A 24097-nucleotide genomic window follows, 5' to 3' on the forward strand; every position below is an offset into this window, starting at 1 on the left:
GATGCAGAATTGATCTAGAGGCCAAACCATGAACAAAAGGATACAAAAGCGAGGCAGTCTATTTAAAATCTGTACGAGAGGTTCAGTATCAGAAATGTAAGTCATAAGCGAACCGTTTTATGTGTTAAATAATAATTATTTAAGGCACATGCAAGGCATTTAGCAGGCAAATTGGGTTTGCTAACGAATCGGTTAGGAGCTATAAGAGCCAACTTTACCAATAGCAATGCAACCAGGTTGGGCATGTGAATGGAAACTCAATTGATGTCGGTTTTTGGTTATTTCGGATGCTCAAAAGCCATTCATGCAACAACGAATCGCTTTGCATCATTGTTCCAGTTCCAGTTGCCGCATCGGAATTTCAAGAAAATTGCCCAAATTGGCGATTGTAGCGCCCAAAGTTACACAAAGAGCCACTGAAAATCGCCACGTGGGCGAAAACATATTTGCAAAATGCTTCCGTTTTGCATTGACCCAGTTGAATGGAAGGTTGCGGCCGGCCGCACTGGGCGAAACGAAGCGGCGTTCAAATTTACTTAAAAATCGCCACTTGGACACGTGATGGCACCACCGAACCGATCCACCCAACCACCAATGGCCTGGGCCCCAGCCCTCATTTAAGCACATTAGCGCTGATTATAACGCCATTTACATGACATTTGTGTGTGTGTTTGTGTATGTGTTTGTGTGTGGGGCGTGTCGAGTGCTCAATGCAATTTTTGTATGTGGCACACGGGGCGTATGCGTAATGTCTTTTGTGCGCCTCCAGTCCGTGTGTGCTCGTGTGTGAGCCTGCTTTTCATTCGAAATACTTAATGGAGCCATAAAATAAACATTGTGCAATTAACATTAAGCAAAAGCCAAAGTGAAAACGAATCTGAATTCAATTATAAACGAAATTGTCTATAAAATCGAATAAAAAATAACAAAAAATAAAAAAAAACACCAATGGAAATAAAGAGCCGTAAATGCAATCTAAACAAACGCCGAGCAAATGTGTTGTTAGCTGGCCTGGCAACACAATTCAATAAATACAGATTTAAAAGAGTAAAAAAAATGAGTTCTTTAATTTTATCATCAAATAGGTAACGCATGTAGAATTTCTTGTATGTCTAATCATTCTGATGATCTGATAGGGTTAAGCGAAGGCTTTATTAAGACTCGGGCTAAGACCTATTAAGATCTATTAAATCGTTTCATATACTCTGCATATAGCTAGAGCTCATAATCAATTTAATTGTTAGCTATTTGACTAGACGTATATAAAACACTTAACTTGAAGAGTATTTAATGCTACGCCTGTCATTAGCTGATATTTGTTCTTGTGCTTTCAGATTTGTATTATAGCGAGCATTTCGCAAGAAGGCCACATGCAGAGTGTAGCGCACACAGAGGGAGAGGGACCGGAAGCGGGTAGGAGAGACGGGCACTCAAATTGTTTGATTATGCAAAGAGTTCGAGTACTGAGTATATAGCATTCACATACGTATATTGCATCTGCAACGATTGGTTTGAGATTGCTTAGTAAACAGAATTACAAAGCGAGTCAAAGCAATTCCGTGTCGCTGATTCCTGATGCTGTTCGCCTTTTTGTTGGCAGAGAACAGAAAACAGAAAAAGCAGAACAAAAAAAATCACATCCATGGTGAATGCTGCAGCAGCAGCAGCAGCAGCAGCATTCCATACGTATCCATTGAAGCGATCTATTGTAGCTGTGCCGTGACAGCAGCTGCTGCACCCCATGCATGCACCCCAAGCATACACACACACACCCCACCCCGGGCACAAATTTGTTGACAAGCGAAAGTAGACGAGGGCAAACAGAAACTCAAACACAGACGCACACAGCCAGAGAAGCAAACAGAGAGACAGCCAATGTGCTGCTTTCTACTTCAGTGCGTGCCACGTTGCGTATGCGCGCTATTTATAAAAATCAATTTCTGCCTTGGCAAGCAACAGCAAGCGGCAGCTATAACGTTGAAAGCAAACAAACAAATCAGAAACAAACAGCGCCAAGAAATAAATAAATAATTTTGTTGCTTCAAGCAATCAGCAATAACAACAGCAGCAGCAACAGCAGCAGCAAAAGCAGAAGTAACCACAAATGAAATATCGACCCGTTGCCCATAAAAACAACTTCTAATAGTTCTCTGAATGATATCCACTGATGAGTTCGTTGAGGTCGTCCCAACTTTGAACTGAACCATTTGGCTTCTGGGGTAATATTGCCCCATCTTAATGATCTTAAATAATTGGTATTCGCCAAATGCTGAAGCGATCTGGCTATGTTCGCCCAACTGTCTGCTGCATTAAGATATTTAATAGACATTTTCTTTTTTTGTATATTTTTCTCTGTTTCCATCGTATCGATAAATATCGATTTTGAAACAGAGATAGTCTCTGAGCTATACACACACAATCACAAATCTATTCCCGTTTCCCGCGGAATCTAATCTAACAAATCTAATTTTACTTTGCTTCTCGAAAAACTTCTCCCTTTGTTTTTCAAATAAGTTTTTATTTACAAAATATTCCTCGCACTTTTTTAAATGCTAAATGCTCTTTTTTAGCTTCTCTCCTGTAAACTTTACGCACTTCACTTTTTCTTCTTTCGCTTCGCTTCTCTTCTGTAAAAGTTTCACTCTTTGCTTCTCTTCTCTCAACGCTTCTATATCAATTTCATTAAAAGCTCCGCTTTTCCAAACCCTTTTGCATACTCTTAAGCATATTTCTGTGCAATTATAATTCTAAAACGCCTGCAGCTTCTCTAATTGCTTCTCGGAAATTCACTCCTAAAAACAGCCTTTGGGCTATTCATAGTAGCACTAAATCGTTGTACTCATGACGCGCTGAGTAAATTTAGACCATCTAAGATTTTCATTTGGTCGAACTCATAAATTATAATTCACTGTCGAGGTCAAGTGTAGTGCTTCTTCTTCAACTTTCTTTCGCTTTTCACTTGCTGCACCCGCAAAGCCTTTCAACTATATACTACTGCCTACGCCCAATACTTGCAACCACATCCTCCATTCACCCCTTTACTGCCCGGCTAGCCAAACCCAGCTAGAGAACAATGACAATGAAGGCAGCGCGTGCGACAACAACAACAACAACAGAAAAGTTAAATCTTTAAAAAAAAATGTATTTTTAGCAATAGTTGCCGTTGTTGCTGCTTCTGCTGCTGTTTATACCCTGAGCCCATTGAAAAAGGGTATAATCGGTTTAGGCAAATATATATAACAGCAAGAAACATGTGAGAAAAAATATATATTCTTGCTCAGCATCAACAGCCGAGTCAACAGTTTTCGCTTTGGTATTAACATACTTTTGTATTTATGTTATATTTTTGCCTGAAAGATCGGACAATAAGAACCGAAGATGCTCAAGAACGCATTTCCGATAATGTGTGGCTAAGAGTGGAAGAAGCATAGCCGCAAGATGATTGGAGAAAAGTGGAAATCATGGCAACGACAATTTGGCATTTGGCTTCAGGGCATCTTGCAGTCGTGCCCTCCCGAGTAGTGCACTCTCTCTCTCTTGTTTTCTTGTTAATTCTGAACTGGCAAATTGAAAAATGGAAAAACTCAAAGCCAACAGCAAATGCGAAAAACAACAAACACAGACACACACACACACGTCAGAAAACAAGAGAGAAAAAAAAACGGCTTTCTTTGCCCACCGACGTCTCAATACCCTTGTTAAAACGTGTCCTAGACTTTTGCAGTTATCTGCAGAGATTTGTAAAGTCTGCAAACCAGCAGCTTTTTCTGTAAACAAAACTAATTTTTCGAACAATCCTTTTTATAGAGCTATATGATATAGTAGTCCGTTTTAAATAAAGTCCTGTTTATTGTAAATGCCAAGTTTTCTTGACATATTTTCGAAAACACGCAATTTATTTATACTAGATTTCAGTTTTTGAGCGATCGTTTACATGACAACTATATATGATATAGTGGTCCGATTTGGCCGTCATTGACATATGTTCTGCCTGCAACAGAAAGACTAAACTATGCAAAGTTTTACAACAGACTTGACCATTTATGCTGATCCGGAATATATACATGGGTTCGAGGACATAGCAGAGTATGCGTTACACATTCAATGACTATATTATAATACCCCTAATACACTCTGCATCAGAGTGCAAAACCTTTCCCAATCCAAACCCTACTGTAAGGTAGCTTCTATTCCCCTCTGTCATCATTCGGCAGGCCGACGATCGATTTGTTCACGTTTAGCGCCTCTTGACTGCAGTTCTCTACGCACCCACAACAATTATCGATATATTTAAATACATGTGTATATATACATCTGGTATATATGCTGCTTTATAGCGTCTGCGTCTGTTGCAGCTGTCTCGCTCAGAGTGCAAATTCCAATTTATTTACTTGGGGCTTTTGCTTAATTAGCGACTCGTCGCAGTTGTTGTTGTTGTTGTTGTTGCTGCCGTTCTTATTGTTGCAGCTTTAGAGGAGGAAGCGTGTGGCAACACGGAAGCTTTAGCGTGTGGCTCTCCCACACGGCCGCAATTTGGCAGCCAACATACAAGTCTTACCCCGCCATCACTGCCAACCCCGTTTCCCCTTTCCCCTTTGCCCACCCCACGGACCCCTCTGACAGCACCTTCAACGCAGCTCCTCGCTTTCGACTGTCCACATGGCTAGCACCTCTTTGGATCGACGCCAGCATTACAAAAGACGCGCTGATTCATTTCGGTCATTCGGCATATGATATTCGGTTTTTCGGGTACTCGTTTTCTGGCATTTCTTTCACTCATTCGGCTATTTTCACTTATCTTATCGGCAATCATTGAAAAACAGACAAACAACAACGTAACGACCTTAAAAATAAGCATATATTTCCATTCCCATGTTTACGAGGCCAACGGCTATAACGTTGTCTAGCGAGTTCTACTTTTGGATCCATTCGAATTGTCATTTAAGCCATTTGTCATGCTTATAATATAGTTTATCTATAGCTAAATTGATAATTTAAATTATTGAACAAAGATACGAATGCGTGGTGAAACATTCGTTTGCATTCATGAGTAATAGTTAGAGTATTAAAGGAATACCTTTTCACACATTTTCTGCAGCAATGTTGCCATATCTTTATGTTTCGAATGCATTCGAGTGACTGATTAGAGTACATTCAGTTGGATTGAATATGTTTTGAGTGATTTAGTATGGGAGGGATTTGAAGTACGGTCGTGTTAGCTTATGTAGCTAAAAGCTGAGTGGACTACTTGGTGAGCTTGCCACCTTTCATGCAGCAGAGCTGCCATATGGCAATAAATGTATTTCAGTGTATCTGCCATATCTCATAAATAGAGAGCATTAGTCTAACATATTTAAAGGAAGTATCTTGACGAGAAATGCAAAAAAGTTCTTAAAGCTTGCCATTTGTTTGCCCAAAAGCGCTGCCATATCATATACATATAAGCTATACATAATAAGCTTGCCAAGCGTTGCCATATCTCTTCTGGATATGAACAAAAACCTATGTCAGTTTTAATGTTTGAAAACTGAGAACTCAAGTGCATTCTTGCTAAACTGCCTTTATAATTCATATGTAAACATATTCAGTTTGTAATTCATGTGAAATCGAAGCACTTGAGTGCCTGGCAGCAAACCCTAACAAGCTTGCCACATTTCTTAGAATGGCGTTACCATATTTTCTAAAAATCAGCAAAGTGGCTCAGCAATTTCCAGTTAATTCTTTTTACGAGACTTTAAACGAAAATTTTAAAATAGAATTCTCTGCTACAAAAGCTGCTTGCGGCAGCTTCCTAGTTATAAAATGAATAAAAAATTAAAAATAATAAGACAAGTTTTGCTAAGACTGCCTAAAAACCCAAACTTAATATTTTTGTATAACATAATCTATTTGAAATTTTGGGAAGTGAATAAAGTTGAGCTCTTTCCACTTCATTTCATCCCATTCCAAGTGCACGGGCCACTTTGAAAGTTTCATCAGGTGGAGGTGGATTGTCGGTTGCATTTGTTTAAATATTTGCCTGGCCTATTTGTTAATTAAAAATAACGCAAGAGGCCTTGTCCCGCTATGCCCACCCACCACCAGCCCGTCGCCCTATACACCTTTCATCGCACTCTGGCAATGCCCTCGTCATCGCTGTGGACTTTGTTTCCCATTGCGTCTGTACCGTCCGTCGTCTGCCTAGTTTGTACCGTACCATAGCCCATTGACGTAATTTTCGATTTTATTTAAATTTTACCTTGAATGTTGTTCTTTTTGCCGTTGTCGCTGTTGTTCTTGTCGATTCTTGTGCTGCTCTTTGCATTAACCCTAAACATTGTTTGCCACTTGGATTAGGGGGATTGTGGACTCGCATCAAACTTCACTTTGAACTTAACACCTTAAAACCCGCTGTGCCACATCGCACTCAATGGGCTAAAATCCGTGTCATGAACAACAGCAACAACAACAAAAATAATCACTTTGCCAGGTATATACTGCTCTATATACATATTATTTACACAACCACAAACAGTAAATAGAAAGCTCAAAACTAACAGCACAACTTGTAAATACCCTATAAATGCAAACTTTTATATTAGAAAACGGAATATCTATTGAGAGTAAATCCTTACTGGACCTAGAATCAGAGATACCTCGAGGTGATCACCCTCATAGAGGCTTGCCTTCTGTTCGAATTGATATCGCCAGCTCGTCATGTGATAATCATAACAAAGGGACCATCTTAGGCAATAACAAGGAAGGAATATTGGCAGCTATAGCAGGACGCAATAGGAAGGAAAAATTCCATTCCATGGATAATCAGAAGCTGCCCAAAACCACATTTGAGTGAAGAGAAGAAATACCAGAGCACGTTTTAGACGATTGTACAGCTATAAGCAGGCTGAGACTTTGCCAGCCTTGGGTCCAGAAACTTGACACTAGATCAATGCGAGCTTACTCCATAAGAATTTTAGCTATCGATAATAATGTTAAGGTTTTTATTCTATATTCTTTTTATCACTAGCCGCACAAGGTAGATGAATTGAATTCAAAACGAATTCTTGAATGAAATGTTTTAGGTTACAAACCTTATAAAAAAAACCCATATAACCCAATCGCGCAATGTTTGTTTGGACTGGCAATGACGTCGACATTAACTGCTTTCAATACGAATTTCTTTGCGCTCATTTAGTCTCTGGCTTCTATTGTTTTTTGTGCCATTATAAAAGTGTGTTGTACAACAGCAGCAACAAAAGCAACAACAAAAACGGCTACAACAACGCTTTGTGCTTGGGTCAGGTGTTGCAAAAGTTTTAACAACGCGCGCCTTTAAATAACCTGCCACCTTTTCCCTTAACTGCAGCGGCAACTCTTTCAGTGGGGCAACCGGCCGCAGCACTTGCCCGTCACAGGAAGCTATTACGTGTTGGTTGGAGGCGTACAGCGCATGGGCCACACCCACCGGCTGCACCTTTAGCTAAATTCATGGGCTGTGCCAAAGGTCAAGGTGTTACCTTCATACTTTCGCCTATTCTTTTTGCTTTTTGTTGCATTCCCTTCATTGGGCTGACGTCTGTTGGCGAAGCTCGTTTTAAAAATATGCCCCAAAATATGCCTCAAATGTTGCCAAAAAAAAAAAAAAAAAACAACAAATAGAAAAAAAGAAAGCCATTTGGGCCACATGCACAGAAGGGGCACGCTAGGGACTGGGTGGAGGCACAAAGAAGGGGGCGGGCGTCAAGGGAGGGCAGATGTGAAGGCAACGCAAGCACACAATTGGTCATTTGCTTGGAACAGTTTTACAGACAATTTCTAATGGGCGACAAGGTCGTTTGGGGGTTTGGTCTGTGCCTGATTTCGATTTGATTTGAGTTTGATAAAAAGATTCCTGTGTAGCGTTAACTTGAAGTTAAATCCACATGAGCATCTTTTAATGTACGAGCGCAGATACTTTCGCAACTAGAAGTTCGGGATACTATATGAGCCATAGGTTAAAGTTGAAGAGAACAAGAGTCTGGCCCGGTAAGGAAAGAGCAAGCCACTCACATTTTCGTTTGAAGACCCAAAGACTAAAAGCTCTACTTACTTCGAGCTAAAAGCAAAACGGCCAAGACTTAAATAGTTTAAAGTTATAACTAACCCGAAGCTAGGGATAAGCTGCTGAAAAGGCCAGATGCAGAAGGAAATTAGAAAATCACTCACAATTAAAAATGCAATTGCTTTAAGCCAAGGCTTCAACCAAGCACTGGGCTCATGAATATTCAGTTTTATGAACTGTAGTTTGAGCCGGCGACTGGCTTGCATTCAAGAATAAGAATATGATAAGAGATTGCATTAATTGCATATTGACTTAAGTCTGATTAGCAACAACTTTAACCCAATTCCTGAATGATCCTACATTATTATTTAACCAATCAACTCCATTCATCTGATTTCTTTTTACTATGCTCTAGAGGTCCAATAAAAGTTGTGTATGCTAGATTCAATAGTTTTAATTTGTCAAACTTTAATTGAATATAGTTCTATAGACAGACCGCAACAGTTGCCAAACGTGTTGAGAGTACGCAAAAAAAATGCAATTAGCAATTGTACTTGTACCCCAATTTGTACTTAATTTAAGTTTTTGCATAAGCAGCTTAGAGTTTAAACTGTTGCACAAGGGGTTCACAAAGGCAACAACTAAGAAGTACCACAAAAAAAAAGCAAGAAATGAAGAAGTGAAAGGCCATTCATCGATGAAAAAGCGGGCCATGCCATGTTTTATGCAACAGTCAGCGACAGTCCCAGCCGCCCACCACCGCCCATCACCGCCCACTTCCCGGCACATCCTGCAGCGTGACCTGAATGGAGCATACTACAACTACAACTCACTTACCGACTTCTTGGGACACACCCGCTCGCTCGCTCTCTGTCGCTGCACTGGTTGGTGCTTTGCTTGAAGGCAACTTTGTTGATTTATATTTTTGCAGCTGCTCATGAAATTTGCAATTGCGAAACGGGGCGCGGCGTTTGGTGGGCACGGTGTTTGGGGCTGCGGCAGGACACGATGGCGACAACGGCGACGACGATGGGGCATTAAAATTGCATGCGCACTAAAGTATGCAACGGGCGACAGGCAATGGGCAAATAGCAGAGCTTGGCATGTCAGCAATTAGAAATGGAAAGAGCTGGCCAAAAACGCCGAAGAGGCCAAGGGAAGCGTGCAGCGACACAGAAGGGTGGGAGAGAAAGGAAGCGCTTCCTTTCGAACGAACACGTTACACGTAACGGCCAATTGCAGTGTGTGCGCGTGTGCGAGTGCACCATAAATCATGACAAGCACAGACGCACACGCACACCCACACACACCCACACACACACACACCCACACACACACACACACACTTCAGCTTGGTCCGTGACGTCAAAGACACAAAGGCGTTAAGAGCGCTGGTTTTGGCGTTGGCGTTGCCAGCGTTGCCTTGTTATACCCTAATTCAAATGATAGCTTGAGTTGATGATGAAGGATGTAGAGTAGACACGGCTACGGACTACGGCCACTAGAGGTATATACCTGCGCTTTGGTATATACACAACTTTAGCTGCCATACAACATTTTATTCAGATCGCACTACAAGCACCGAACTAATTCGAGAACGCATTGCGCATGCAAGAAGTGGGGCTTGCTTGAGTGTGTGTGTGTGTGTGTGTTTAGAACCTGCAGGGTATCTGCTAGTCGAGGCACTTTCGGTTATAGTTATTGCTCTTGCCGTCGTCGCTGGCAGCTGCGAAACACATTTTTTTTTTTTTGGCCACAAAATCTTCTCGTATTTTACCTGACCCCCGGGCTCAACAGAGGGCGCCACATCGCTAATCAATTTTCGACCGACAAAGAGACCAAGTAAAATAAAATAAAAAACATGTACGAACATTGCAATCGGGTGCTACTGACTGCTTGATACACGTTCCTGGTCCAATAGCAACTCCGGATCATATTAGAAAATTGTGTTAAACATTTTTCGATCGATCTTTAGTCTTCATTTAAAAACTTGAAAAGCCTGGATTTATAAGTGTAGCAACACTTTTACAACACTGCTTGTCAAACGCAGAGGTAAATTTTCATCAAAAAAAAATAAAAATTGTGTACCATTAAATTTATAATTTTCGTGAAAAATTAATAAGAAAAAAAACAACATTGAGCCAAACAACATTGGGCATGGATGTTAGTGCATCCACGCCCTCTCAACCGAGAGAGCTGCGACCAGAATTCGCTAAAATGATGAGAATTGCTGGCGCTACACCTGCGGAAATTCGTGAAATGATTTCCCTAAATACTGTAAGTGCTTCAAATACTGCAATTAAGTGCAGTAGTAGCAATTTTGCAGCAACGACATGCACATTGACGTCGACAAACTCCATCTACGCGTCTACCTACACTGTCACAACTTCAAGTGGAGGAGTGTGCACCATCCCAAAAATTAACTACAAAAGTGTAGTTGCAGGCGCACCAGAAAGTAATATCAATGAACTAGGAAAGTCATCAGTTAAATCACTCAGCTGGATGACGACCAAAATAAAACGTAAGCTGCCTTCAAGCTTTCCAAAAGCAAATGGTAAAAAAGGGAGGTTAATTGCATCTCAGATATCGATGGACAGACGTCTAAAGGAGATCCCAATAAACTCAAAAAACCAATTTGCAATACTGGATAATGAAGAGAACGATGATCCTACAGAGGAGGAAATAGCCCATGCCGAGGCACTGGCAGAAGAGATGGAAGTAGAGCTGAATGCGGAAAAAGAAGCCAGAGTACCCAGATCCAGGAAGCCACCCCCCATCTTCATTGAAAATGTAAATAATGTGACCCAGATGGAGGCAGAGCTTGATACAGTCATTGGGTCAGATAGTTATACCCTCCACGTTGGAACACAAGGAAAAGTAAGAGTTCACGTTGAAAACTCGAATTCATATCGAAGCCTAGTGCAGTTTCTCAAAGAAAATAATGCACATCACTTTACATACCAACTGAAGGAAGACAAGGCCTTCAGGATTATCGTCCGCAATTTGGCTAGCACCACCCCTGAAGATAGCATTAAAGAGGAGTTTATGCGATATGGACACAATGTCCTTCGTATCCACAATCCTCGTCCTCGTAAGGCCCAACAACAGGAAAACGGTGAAGCTATTGAGGAACTAATACAAAATAATTTCTTTTTCATTGATTTGGCTCGCGAGCCTAATAATAAGGATGCGCTGAAAATCAAGCAAATAGGGCGACAAAGAGTCTTGGTTGAAATACCAAAGAAAAATTTGAATGCCATCCTGTGCCACAGATGCCAAGGATTTGGACATACAAAAAACTACTGTATGAGGCCTTATACCTGTGGAAAGTGTGCTCAAAATCATCCAACAGCTCAATGCAAAGAAACCTTGGTTGAGAATCTTTGCTGTATCAACTGCGGTGGAAACCATGAGGCTTGGCATAAGGGGTGCAATGTGTTCAAAGCTAGAACGCAAGAAAGAAGACCAAAAGTAAGTCTAGGACTTAAAAGTAATGTCAGTGGCAAAAAAGACCGTCAGCAACACATTCCAGCAACCTTAGTGCGAGGAAATATTTCGTACGCCGATACTCTGCGTACTGGGCTGGAAAAGTTCAATAAAGAGACGTCAATTAGGAACCCTACCCCCAAGCACCAAGATACCCCACCCCACAATAGTTCAAGGCTGGAGGCTGCAATAGAAGCACTCACTGTGAAAGTCGACACTCTACAAGCTATGTTTAAGGAACTTCAGGAGACGAATCAGTTCCTAAAACAAATGTGTCTGAGTCTATTGAACGCCAAAAAATGATGCACAATTCACTAAGCCTCGGATTGTGGAATGCCCGTGGTATCTCTGGGCATGTGGAGGAGCTTAAGCACTTCCTAACTGAACATAATATTGACGTGATGCTAATTACAGAGACCTGGCTTCAGACCGGTGTATCCATCTTTATTCCAGGCTACAAAATTCACAAAGCGGATCATCCTAGCGATAGAGCAAGAGGAGGAGCGGCGGTGCTTATTAAGCAGGAGATCGAATATTTCCAAAATGAACCGGTAAGGATGGAGAAATTGCAAATGGCCAGCATCCAGATTGCAACTAGCAGGGGTGAATTAACCATTGCTTCGGCATATCTCCCGCCGCAACTGTCGTGGTCAGCAATGGAATTCCAGCAACTTTTTAGCGGACTAGGAAGAATGTTCCTTATAGGAGGCGATTTTAACGCAAAAAACAGATGCTGGGGTTGCTTTAGAGCTAACGCAAGAGGCACCTGCTTACTGGACGCGGTGCAAAACTCATCATCTGAAATACTAGCGACTGGGCAAGCCACTCATTTCCCGTTTGCCCAAAGTTACACGCCGAGTGCCATTGACTTCTTTATTTATAACGGACTTCACCCAGATGGCTTAAGTATAAGGCCTGAGTTTCAGCTATCCTCTGATCATATCCCACTAGTAGTTGGTTACGACTGTATTCCAAAGGGCAAAACAATTAAAGGTCGTCTGCTGCCTCCTGGAGCCAACATTGCTGCTTTTCGACGAGATCTAGAGGAAACTCTAGACCTAAACTTGGAAATACTTGCACCAGAAGACATCGAAGATGTATATGCGCTATTCCTGAACAAGGTTCACTCGGCAGCCCTCATTTCTGCGCCAGTAAGCCGATCAGAAAGCTCACGACCACAAGTGAGACTTCCGCCAGCAATCCATACACTACTGCTGATTAAGAGAAGGATTAGAAGGCAGTACTGTCGAACCGGAGATCCAATTGTGGACAGGATCTACCGTAGAGTGTCGAACCGTGTCAAAAAGCTGCTGCAGCTGAATAGACAAAGGGAAACCGACCGTTTTTTGGAAAATGTTTCTCCAGATGAATCCTCAAGTCACTCCCTATGGAGACTGACGAGAAGGCACAAACAGCAAGTGTCCCCCAAATTTCCGATCAGAAAGCCTGATGGATCTTGGGCCAGATCCCCAAAGGAACGGGCTGATGCATTTGCCGAAGACTTGGAGGATCGCTTCAAGCCTTTTAATACAAGTTCGGCAAGCATGAACAGAAGGGTTCAACTCACACTGGAGAGCCCAGGCCAGCTAAGCCTCCCAGTTGCTCCAATCACTGTCAACGAAGTATCAGACCACATAGCAGCACTTAAGACAAGAAAAGCTCCTGGCGATGATGGCATCGACAACATAACACTAAAGGCATTGCCGGTCAGAGCAGTCCTATTTTTAGTGTTAATCTTTAATGCGGTATTGAGATTGGGGCATGTTCCAAGCCAATGGAAAAAGGCGAGAATATGCATGATCTATAAGGCTGGAATGAGCCCCTCGTCCCTAGACTCATACAGGCCTATTAGTTTGTTGCCCACGATCGGAAAACTATTCGAACGTTGTCTGCTTACGAGACTGCTGTCTTTGGACAGAATTAAAGAAAAAATTCCCCCCTTTCAGTTTGGGTTCCGAAAATCTCATGGCACACCGGAACAGCTAAATAGGGTGGTGAATTTTATCCTCGAGGGTTTCGAAGCCAAAGAGTACGTAGTGGCAGCGTACTTAGACATAAAACAAGCCTTCGACAGAGTCTGGCATGATGGGCTACTCTGCAAAATTAAGCCCTTACTGCCACCTCAACTATATTTAATTGTGCAGAATTATTTGACAAACCGGTCATTTTCGGTAGTACTCGATGGAGTTGAGTCAAACATGAAGGCCATCGGGGCTGGCGTTCCTCAAGGGAGTGTGCTAGGGCCCACGCTCTACACCCTCTTTACCTACGATATGCCCACTGGCTCTACAATTGAAGTCGCGGACCCCCACGACCTTACAATCGCCACTTTTGCAGATGACACAGCCATCTTGTCAAGAAACGATTGTGTCTACGAAGCTACCGACGTCCTGCAGCAATATCTCCACCAATTTGAAATGTGGGCCAAGCGCTGGAATATTGGCATTAATTTAAATAAATGCGCCAATGTGACCTATGCGCTACGGAGGGACATGTGTCCGGGAGTTTTCTTGCGCGGCCAATTGGTGACGCACTTCAACAGCCACAAATACTTAGGTGTGCACCTAGACAGACGCTTGAACTTTAACAAGCACATCACAAGTGTTTCAGTAACCCTAAAGAACAGAATAAGAAAACTAAGATGGCTTCTGAACAGTAGAAATGCGCTATCTTTGAAAAATAAAGTCACCATTTATAAATCCTGCATAGCTCCCGCCTGGCGTTATGGTATCCAGGTATATGGCATTGCTGCAAAGTCCAGTCTTTCAAAAATCAGGGTGCTCCAAGCAAAAACGCTCCGATATCTGTCTGGTGCCCCCTGGTATATGAGAACCTCCGACTTGGAAAAAGACTTAGGAGTGCCCAAAGTCGGGGACATAATAAATATACAGGCCGCAAATTATATAGCGCGACTGAGAAGTCATCCTAATCGACTGGCTAGGCGTCTTCTGAATAGGCGCAGAATTGGAGGACTCCGAACGCGGAGGAGACTACGAAGGTCTCACCCAATAGATCTCCCAGATCGATTTATATAGTTGACACTGTAAATTTGTATATAAGACTTACCAGTAGAATAAGTAGATTGTAAATATTCATACAAATTTAATTTAAGTTGTTCCAGATAATAACAGAAAAATTAAAATAAAGCTAAACTTAATCCAAAAAAAAAAAAATAAGTGTAGCAATATGATCTTAACATTTTTACTGACATTCACATTCGACATTCACAAAACCTTTAAACTCTTTTAACTTTGTTAAACAGTATGAAAAGGGAAAAGTCAAAAATCGATGGCACAGCGATTCGGTTAATATTGTCCAGTGAAAGTGTAAATTGTGCCACAATCTCTGATCAACAATTTCCACCAACAATTTGAGAGATTTTCAGATTAGTTTACGTAATCACGCTTTACTCTATTCTATTCGATACGAGAATTCTGTTGCTAACAATATATAATAATAATAATAAATCTTAAATTGCGGATCACATTCACATTCTTATTATTCATTTATTACTGCTAATTTGTTATCATATGTTATTTAAGACAACTCATTAAGAATTCTAATAAAAATTGAATCGAGAATTCAAGCTGAAAACTGTTCAAAGTAACTTTCATGCGCAAGCATGATTTAAGTTTAATTTGATTGGATCGCAGCATTCTCAATAACTATTCAGCTACAGCTGCAAGCATTTCCTTCGATAAACTCTATCTGAAATTTGAAAAGTTATTAACTTATAATCATAGAATCAAACAGGGCAGAAATAAGCCCTGCACAGCCTGTACTTAAGATCCGAAAATATAAACTGGAAAATTACGATTTGAACTAATCTTTTAAACGTAGTTTTTCTTGCTTATCAGAATATATACTGTGTAGTAGGTTATGTTTGCCCTGTGACAAAGTGAAATACCCTGTAACTACATAGTATATCTGCAGCTTGGCCAAAGTATCGCTTGAAGCCGCCTTTAAGCGCTTTAAGCCATGCTGCCGCCCATCCGATTAAGGCTTAATAACAGCCACTGGGAATAGCCCTAAAATTAACTTTACTAACTGAACCACGGCAACGACAGTCGCTGCAAAAAGCAAACTACTTGCTAAGTAATACGAAACGACAAAAAATGGCAGCGAAAAATATAAGAAAATTGCAAAAATAAAGTAAGAAAAACTAAGTCAAAAGGTCAAATGTGGTATTAAGCAGTATGTGTGTGCGAGTTGGGTGTGCTGCTCAAAGAATTACATATTTGGGGTCAAATGGTCAGGCGGTCGGTGGGTCGACATTGGCTGTTGTTTGTCGTTTGTCGCTTGTCGTTGGCCTCGTCAGAGTTGCGACCTTCAAAATTGGTCGACAGTGGCGCTAAGCCCTCAAGTATCCTTTTGGCAACACCCGCACACTCGCACACACACACACACACACACACTCGTACACACTTGTCATTAGCCACAACATTTTGCTCCGCTGGCAATTCTCTTCTTTTTTTTCGTTTTTACGTACATCTCACTCACTTTTATTTGCCAAGTGCACGCAATGTGACAAAGTACAAAAGCAAAACCAACTAAAAGATGTGTGTTAAAAAAAAACAAAGCAAAATAAAACAAAATACATAAGGGAAGAAGTAACAAGTAAGAGGTTCTATTCGGGAGCTCCCGACTAGGGGATACCCTGAACCCTCTTCTTCCAACATCAAATGCATATATATATTCTATTTTAGAAGCTATATGTCAAGTTTGGTGACTCTAGCTCTTATTATTTACCAAAATTGCCCAAAAAACAGGATATCGATATCGATTTTTATCGATTGCTTGGAAACGGAGCAAGTTATCGATTATCGGAAACAAACTCGATCTGCGCGGGAACTAGTAGCACCTACATCTAAAATTTCGTATCTAGTATCTAGCTCTTATAGGTTCTGAGATCCTTGCGTTCATACATACGGACGGACGGACAGACAGACGGACATGGCTAGATCAACTCGGCTATTGATGCTGATCAAGAATATATATACTTTATGGGGTCGGAGATGCTTCGTTCTGCCTGTTACATACATTTGGATTTCGCACAAACACAATATACCCTTATACCCATTTTTAATGGGTTCAGGGTATAAAAAGCTCCAGGCTGTAGGCGTTAGGCGGTGGGCGTGGCACTTGGCTTGTCCACTGGTGTAAATTATAGTGTCATATCGTGTAACATCGCATATAAATGAGGCAGCGATCCACGCCCCACCTCCCCCCCTCCCAACCACCCCTTAGCAGCACGCCCGCAAAATCCACTTGAATTTTGTTGGCGAAATAATAATTAAGCAAGTGAGTTGCCAGGCAGTCGAGCGTATACGACACGAAACATAACCTGTGATAGTTACTTTTTAAAATACAATGCATATGCGATATACATATATATGTATATATATATATATATATGATAGGCAGTTATTTCAACGATAATATCTATAAAATGAAAATATGTAATATTTGTAGCATAAATTTGTTCAAAAAAGTGTCGTCTATTATATCGATAAATTTGTAATCGAAACATTTAAAAGCCTACGACAGTTTTATGGCCTAAGACATTTAGCAATAATCAGGCATCTATATTATCGATAAATCAGATATCGACACATATGTATATAAGTATTTAATCGATAATGCCCATAATCGATTGTTTGAGCCACAGCAAAAGAAGTCAACATATATCGTATAATCGATACATCTGTTATCGATACGCATATAAGCAATTAGTAGTTAATCGATTATATCTTTAGTTATGTAATCGGGTGCTTTATAACTTAAGACAGTGCAAAAGAAGGTACACATAAATCAGGCACCGACCATGAATCTGTTATCGATACATATGCCAGCAATAGGTATTTAATCGATAATATCCCCAGGTTGACAATCGATTGCTATTTTGCATGAGTGCACAAATTGCCGTTGCCTTCACGTTGTTGGAAAAACGTATATAGCTGCACCGATCCGATTGTAAACCAACTTTGTACAGGGTATTGGGCACTTGCAGTTGTTTATTAGCAACGGGCAGTAGCTGTTACTGTAACTGCTCGTTGTTTGTTGCTCTCCACGTCATTCCGTTAGAGCTGTGAGTTCGGCTTGAGTTTGGGGTTGGGCTTGGGGTTCGGGTTCAGTTCTCTCCGGGGGTTTTATGTACATTTTTCTTATATTGTTGTGTTTTTCGTTATATTTTTGTATTTTTTTCAGTTTCTTCTTTTCATTATTTTTGTTTTTTGTTTTTTTTTTTGGTTTGTTTGTTTGTTTGCGGGTTGCTTAAGCATGCATGAAGCGTGCTCTTATTTAATGAACAAACTTTGCGGTTGTGTTGGCTTTTCGTTAGCCACTTGTCATAATATGATTGCAGTTTTCTATCTTTTTGTTGTTGATGTTGCCTCTGTTGATGGCAGACAGACTTGACAAATGCTTTAATTGACTCGAAAGAGTCTGCTATTTCAATTCAAGCAACATTAAGTTAAGATAATAAAGAGAATGAAGAGATGACTTACAGACCACAAGAGCTTTTCAGATTGGCCAAGGAATTCCAGGAATGCAATATTAAAACTAAAGGTCAACAAGCAACAGCAATCAAATGCTGTTTTCTCGGAAAGCAATTTCGCTAGAAGCCGACGCACTCTAGTTATTGATGCCAGGCACTTTTAATTGCGGCCCAGCATCCATCCTGGCTGGAGGCCACAATCTAGAATGGCTCTTCAGAGTATGCAGACAAAAGCAAAAGCTTCTAAATATTCTACAATGTGTGGATATGCCAGCATGCTATTTTGTTATAATTAACTTCTAAACATAAGACTCAAGGGACTTATCCTGTGTTTCCATTAAAAATGTATAAAAAGGACAAGAATGAACTGGAATTCCAAGAGAGATATGACCAAGCCCTCTCGACGGCACTGCTCTTATTTATTATTGCCTTTAGTTTTGCTTCTTTCAGATTCTAACAGTAACAAACAATTTCTTGAGCTATTCAGTAATTTATTCCTGCCTAAATTACAACGAGGACTTTCCATTTTAAAGGCAATAAGCAATTTCTCCAAGCCCCTGGATCCATTCACAATTAGGCAAGAAACCATCAACAATTCTGCCAGCACTCACGCCATGATAAAGTCAATGGCAAAAAGCTAATCAAAAAATACTTAAACGAAATGGCAAGGCATTAGCGGAAAATGCGAGGAAATGGGAGGGGGAGGGCCACCCACATAATAAAGCGACGAACAATTTTGGATTTCCACTTCCCGTTGGCGGTTGCAAAAATCGCACGCAATGAGTCGAGCCGCTGGCAACTTGAAGTATCTAATGATATTCCGTTTATTATTATTATTATTACATGCTATTATTATTAATATATTTGTTTTGAGTCTAATAGATGGGACTCAAGTGAAGGTTATGACATTCAAATTCAAATTCTATTTTCAATCAGCGCGAACAGACTTGAAAGATGCCCCCGACAAAAGCGACAACAACAACGAGAATAACGAGAACAACAACAACTATAACATATGGCATGGGTCTCTGGCGACATCGACGATGACAACAACAACAACAACAACAACAACGAGAACAACAACAATGACAGAAAGTCAACCAACTCAATTATACAAATATTATACAAACATTAGAAATGCATCAAAAAATAACGAAGGATATTTGAGCACGAAAGGAAATCAAGCGATTGTGGAAATGGGCGTGAAGATGGACATGGACGTGGAGCTGAGCCCTTCAAAGTAGACACTATGATTACTTCGCACAGAGTCGAACAAATCGATAACACTGCGCAATCAACATTGCAAATAAATTTGCACATCTGAACAAACTAAAATAGTTACAGGCGCTTCCATTGTTACTTCGGTTTTATCATTATATGCGTTGTGTATCTTATCAGCATGGGTAGAGCCAACTTGTCGGACATGTTCAAGAGCTTCTTAGATAACTTTGGACGATGATGGAACGTTCTGCTTGCTTACCGATGATTGACTATCGAATATAATCGTTAGTTAGGCCAATGGCAGTAGTTGTTGAGACGCATACGAATAATGGGCGAAGGCCTGTTTAAAAAGTTTCAAACTGTTCAATATCTTAGTTGACCAAAAGAAAAGTGAGCAAACACATTCGCTTGAATTAAGTTGAAATATATCGATAATTTTATTGTAACAATGCATATGTAATCGATGTACTAAGATGCATCGGTATTTTTCGATAACTATGCAAATGTCAATAGATATTTCCCGCGATCGCATTCGTTTGGATCAAGGTGGAATCCATCGATATCGTTATCGTTACAGTATATATGTTATCGATTTGATTAGATTAGATGCAATAGTAATTGAGGATGCAGCGATATCGATATCGACCAAACCGATATATATCTTTTTTCGATAACTCATATTAACGTATAACGTCATATTAAGAATCCTTGTCACATTTGAATACTTTAAAATAATAAAGTTTGTTAAGTCAATTATATGTAGATATTTTATTACATAATATAACCACAATCGATAGTTTAGATGTTATCGATACTTTTATATATTTTGAAATGATCACGTCAGTCAAAAGTTTAGCTTCGATGCTTGTTTAAATATATACTTGTATTTTAATGTTTGACAACAAATCGATAACTTAAGAAAATCCAATAGTTTTCAAATACTTTTCAGATGATTTATTTACTATAGCTACACAACTAGGAACAGGAAAATGTTTCCAAAATTCTGTTTGATGGTGTAAAAGTCATTTAAAGTGATAACTTTGGCACGAAAATTATGTAAATGTGTGTTGCTGGGGCGCTACGTAACCTTCATTGAGTTCTGTGCTCTGTGCGACTGATTAGCTAAATGGTTTTTGCTTTGTTTCTGTTTTTATTATTATAATCTTTTTGGCAGTGGGTGAAGCGGATCTGAGCTGAGTGGAGGGTGGAGAGTGCCATCGTATCACGTGAATGAACCTGTTTGCACACGACAAAATGAAAATAAAAAAAAAAAATAAAATAATAATATAAACAATAGCAAACAGCGAGCAGCGATTACCGAATGCCAAATTTCATTCGGCGACTGTTTCCGTTTTCATGTCTATGATAAATTTTTGCACACTCAACGCCAATCAATTTCGAGATAGTTTACGATTATTGTTTTTTGGCCGCTAAGCAGAAGACTAGCGGGGTCGGGGGGAGTAGCTGGGTGTCAGTCGCGTGTCACAATCAACTACTTTCACAGTCATTCACACACACAGAGAGAGAAATCATCCATGTAAATGTTATATATTAGCATTGCTATCCCTCAGTCCAGAGTGCATAATATGCCAGAATTTATTTGACATTTGCAAATCTGGCGTGTGAAAACAATTACATTTATTATATTTTTTTATATTTTTTTTGGTGAGCGGGGGTTGATTTTTTTGTGGGTTTTAGGGGCCGTAACATCGCTTCGGGAAGCTAACCACAAATGACAGAAAGCAGACACACCATAAACATTGGTAATGGGCCTGGCAATGACAATGCACTTGGCTGCATAAATTGTGCAAAGAGTGCGAAAGATAAGTGCAACAATACACTGGAAAATCAAGTGAGCTACAAAACAAAGTGTACGCGTTTTTTGTGTTCAAATGTAAAGTCGAGTTATGTTAAAGGCCCCTAGCCAGAAAGTTAACAGAAGTTCGCTAAGCAGTTAACAGCTATGTAAATGTTATGTTTTATTTAACATTTGATCATAGATACAACTTCCAGAGCTTAAGCTGTTTCAAAATCGATTCATATTTATTAGATAGTTACTAAAACTAACTAAGATATGTATGCTATATTTGAACTAAGCCAGACTTAGCTGTTAATCATGCATTTCTTAACAGTTCTGTAAAAAAAGATGGCATTGAGCAGAAAACTGTTAAATATTTGCTTCAATTTCAATTCTGTTGTTGCTTGCTTAAATAGGAATTGTCTTGCAATTCAAATTCAAATTGCATTTAACATAATTAATTGTCTACTTCGATTTGATCGTATTTTTATGAAAAACAAATGCATATGCCGGCAAATAACTGCCAAATTTGAAATGAGTTTTAACATTATTGAAACTTTCGTAAAATGTATTTATGGCTCTTTAGCTATTTTTAGTCAAAATGTTTACGAATACAGAATTGAAATGCTCTCCGAGCAGAGGGTAAACGCCAGAAATAATTTCCATCATTTGCGTATGTGAGTTATGTTCAAGTGGAATGCATTGCAATTGAATCAAGCTACATGTTTCATTTTCTGCCGCCGGGCTCAACTATGTATTTTGTTTCAATTCCCTTGTGTAAACGAAGAAGTTAGGCTACAAAAACTATTTTGCATACTTTTGTTGCTGTTGTTGTTGCTGCTGTTGATTGTTTTGTGCCCAAGAACGTAATGAAAGGATTAGCCACAAAGGTTGCAATGCCAACTGGATGAAAACAGCAAATGTCAATTGTTAGCTGACTTTTTGGAGCACAGGCAAAGGATGGGGATTGTGGGCACAAAAGACTGGCAATATACAGTGAAAGCTCGCCGGAGCGAACGCATACGGTTCCGGTTGCCTGGTTCCCACAAGGCGAGATATGCATCAAGGGAAATCTTTTCTATTTTGGCTTTCAATTTTCCAGTTTTCATGTAAGTCCAGTTTGAAATAGTTTTCTGTACAGTTGTCTGTACAGTGAGTCGAATGGAAGCCGCTTTATTCGAGAAACTAAAGAATAAAATGTAGCGTACGTTCGTAGAGCTTTCACTGTACTTGCACACACACACGTTGACCGAGACAGCGAGACAGAGCGAGAGCGAAAGGTACAGACAGAGCGAGAGAAAGGAGCGAGCGCTACTTGTGTGAGAGAGAGAGAGAGAGCGAGAGAGAGCTGGTGATTGTGAATTTAGCTTGCTGAGAGAAATAGTATGAAATATTATCAACATAATATAATACCAAATTCGGCAACGAAGAAATCGCGCAATTTCAATCTGGATTTCTTGGGCTCCTCGCGCGGATGATGCACCGTTATTTGATCCCCATCAGCCGATATCATTGTCTCGCTGGGCGGCGATATCGAGTACTGTTGCAGCATGCGGCGCTGCTGTTCGGTGAGCTCGTCCAGCTGATCGCTTGCCGTTGCTCCGCTGCTGGCACTGTTGGGCGTGCCGCCGCCCACTAAACAGGCAGCTGAGCTCGAGGCAGAGACGCCGCCGTCGCTGCCGCTGCCGCCAGAGGCGGCCAATTGTTGAGCAATGAGCAGCTTCTGTGCATGCTCCTCGGCCTCTTTTTGTTTTTTGAAATCTTTCATGGCACACACATACATATATATTTACATTTGTTGACATAGATCATACATATGTATGCATGTATGTTTATATATGTATATTTATAGAATTATAGATTAAGTACAGCAATATTAACTTGGGAAAAAAACTTAAAACGGGGCATTAGAGGGCGGGCGTGTGGTGGGGGCAGGGTTTCGGGAACGGCTGGACTACAGGCGAGCTGCAGAGGAGAGCGGAGAGCGGAGAGCCTGCCTTCCTTCCACTGTTATCGCTCGTTATCTTGCGTTTACTGTTTCTCTGCATTTACCGTCATTTTCATATTTATGAATAAATATTGATTTATTCCATATGAGTACCCATTTTCTGAGCCGCACAGCTGCATGCGATCGTCATCGTCAATTGGTTGAAGGGGGTTACAGAAATTGACTCCTCAATTAAATTATTATTATTATTTGTTGTTACAAAATAAATAATCTAGGCCACAATCTTCAAGAACGTAAGGCTTATTTATTTAAAAAGCCAAATTGGTTTACATTGACGTTTCCGTTAAACATTAACATTTTCGCGCTCTTAACATGCTAAAGATGCCTAACAGACCTGTTAGTACAGTACATGTTAAATCTCTGTTATTGCAGCTAAGTTCTCAATATTATCCAAATTTCTATTAGTTTAACCTCAATTTCCAAGCAAATTTTCAGTGGCAAATGCATATGAATTATATGTACATGTATTTGTGTCGACTGAATTTCGATATTGATATGCAAGTTTGACGGATTTTGGTCAAAATCTCGCCCGCACTGGCAATCTGGCGCTCTTATCGAACGGAAGCACACATTCGAGAGCGTATAAAACGATTGCCCGGCGAGGCGAGAAAAATCAAATAAAATATTACAAAATCATAATCAAATGGGGGGTGGCTATCACGACGATGGGGTGAAGGGCGTTGGGGGGTGTCAGAGGAAGTGGTAGCAGCTGCTGATGAGAGTGCTTGAAAATGTAATTTCAATTTGCAATTTGAAAAATGAAATTTCGGCACCACCAAGTGTGAGGATTAAAATTAATGACAATATTTTTTCATTACCATTTTTTTTTCTCGTTTTTTTTCTTTTGCCGTTGCCTGCGAAATGCTCGCCGAGTGCATGACCTAGCCCATGGAGCTGACCTTGGCATAGGGCGTGTCCGCCCACGCACAAACATCAGTCATGAAAAATGTTCTTTTTTTTTTTTTGTATTGTTGCCGTCGTTTATGTTTTGTTTCTAGTTTTTGTCGGGGTCATCATTAGCTAAAGGTGGCCACGTCAGAGCCAAAGTGCGGAAATGTACGCGTTACG

General features: G+C 40.3%; 1 protein-coding gene across 1 annotated transcript in view; it reads right to left on the reverse strand.

Moving 5' to 3' along the window:
• LOC115768613 (serine/threonine-protein phosphatase beta isoform) overlaps positions 1 to 22629 on the reverse strand; it is a 33201-nt gene extending 10572 nt beyond the window's left edge. The window contains exon 1 of the mRNA XM_030713270.1: positions 22435 to 22629. Coding sequence (XP_030569130.1) covers positions 22435 to 22573 — 139 coding nt within the window. The 5' untranslated portion in view covers positions 22574 to 22629. The remainder of the gene's footprint in view (positions 1 to 22434) is intronic.
• Positions 22630 to 24097: the final 1468 nt, after the last annotated feature.

Source organism: Drosophila novamexicana, unplaced genomic scaffold (assembly GCF_003285875.2).
Source record: "Drosophila novamexicana strain 15010-1031.04,08,12 unplaced genomic scaffold, DnovRS2.1 tig00001856-arrow-arrow-pilon, whole genome shotgun sequence".
NCBI classification, from domain to species: domain Eukaryota; kingdom Metazoa; phylum Arthropoda; class Insecta; order Diptera; family Drosophilidae; genus Drosophila; species Drosophila novamexicana.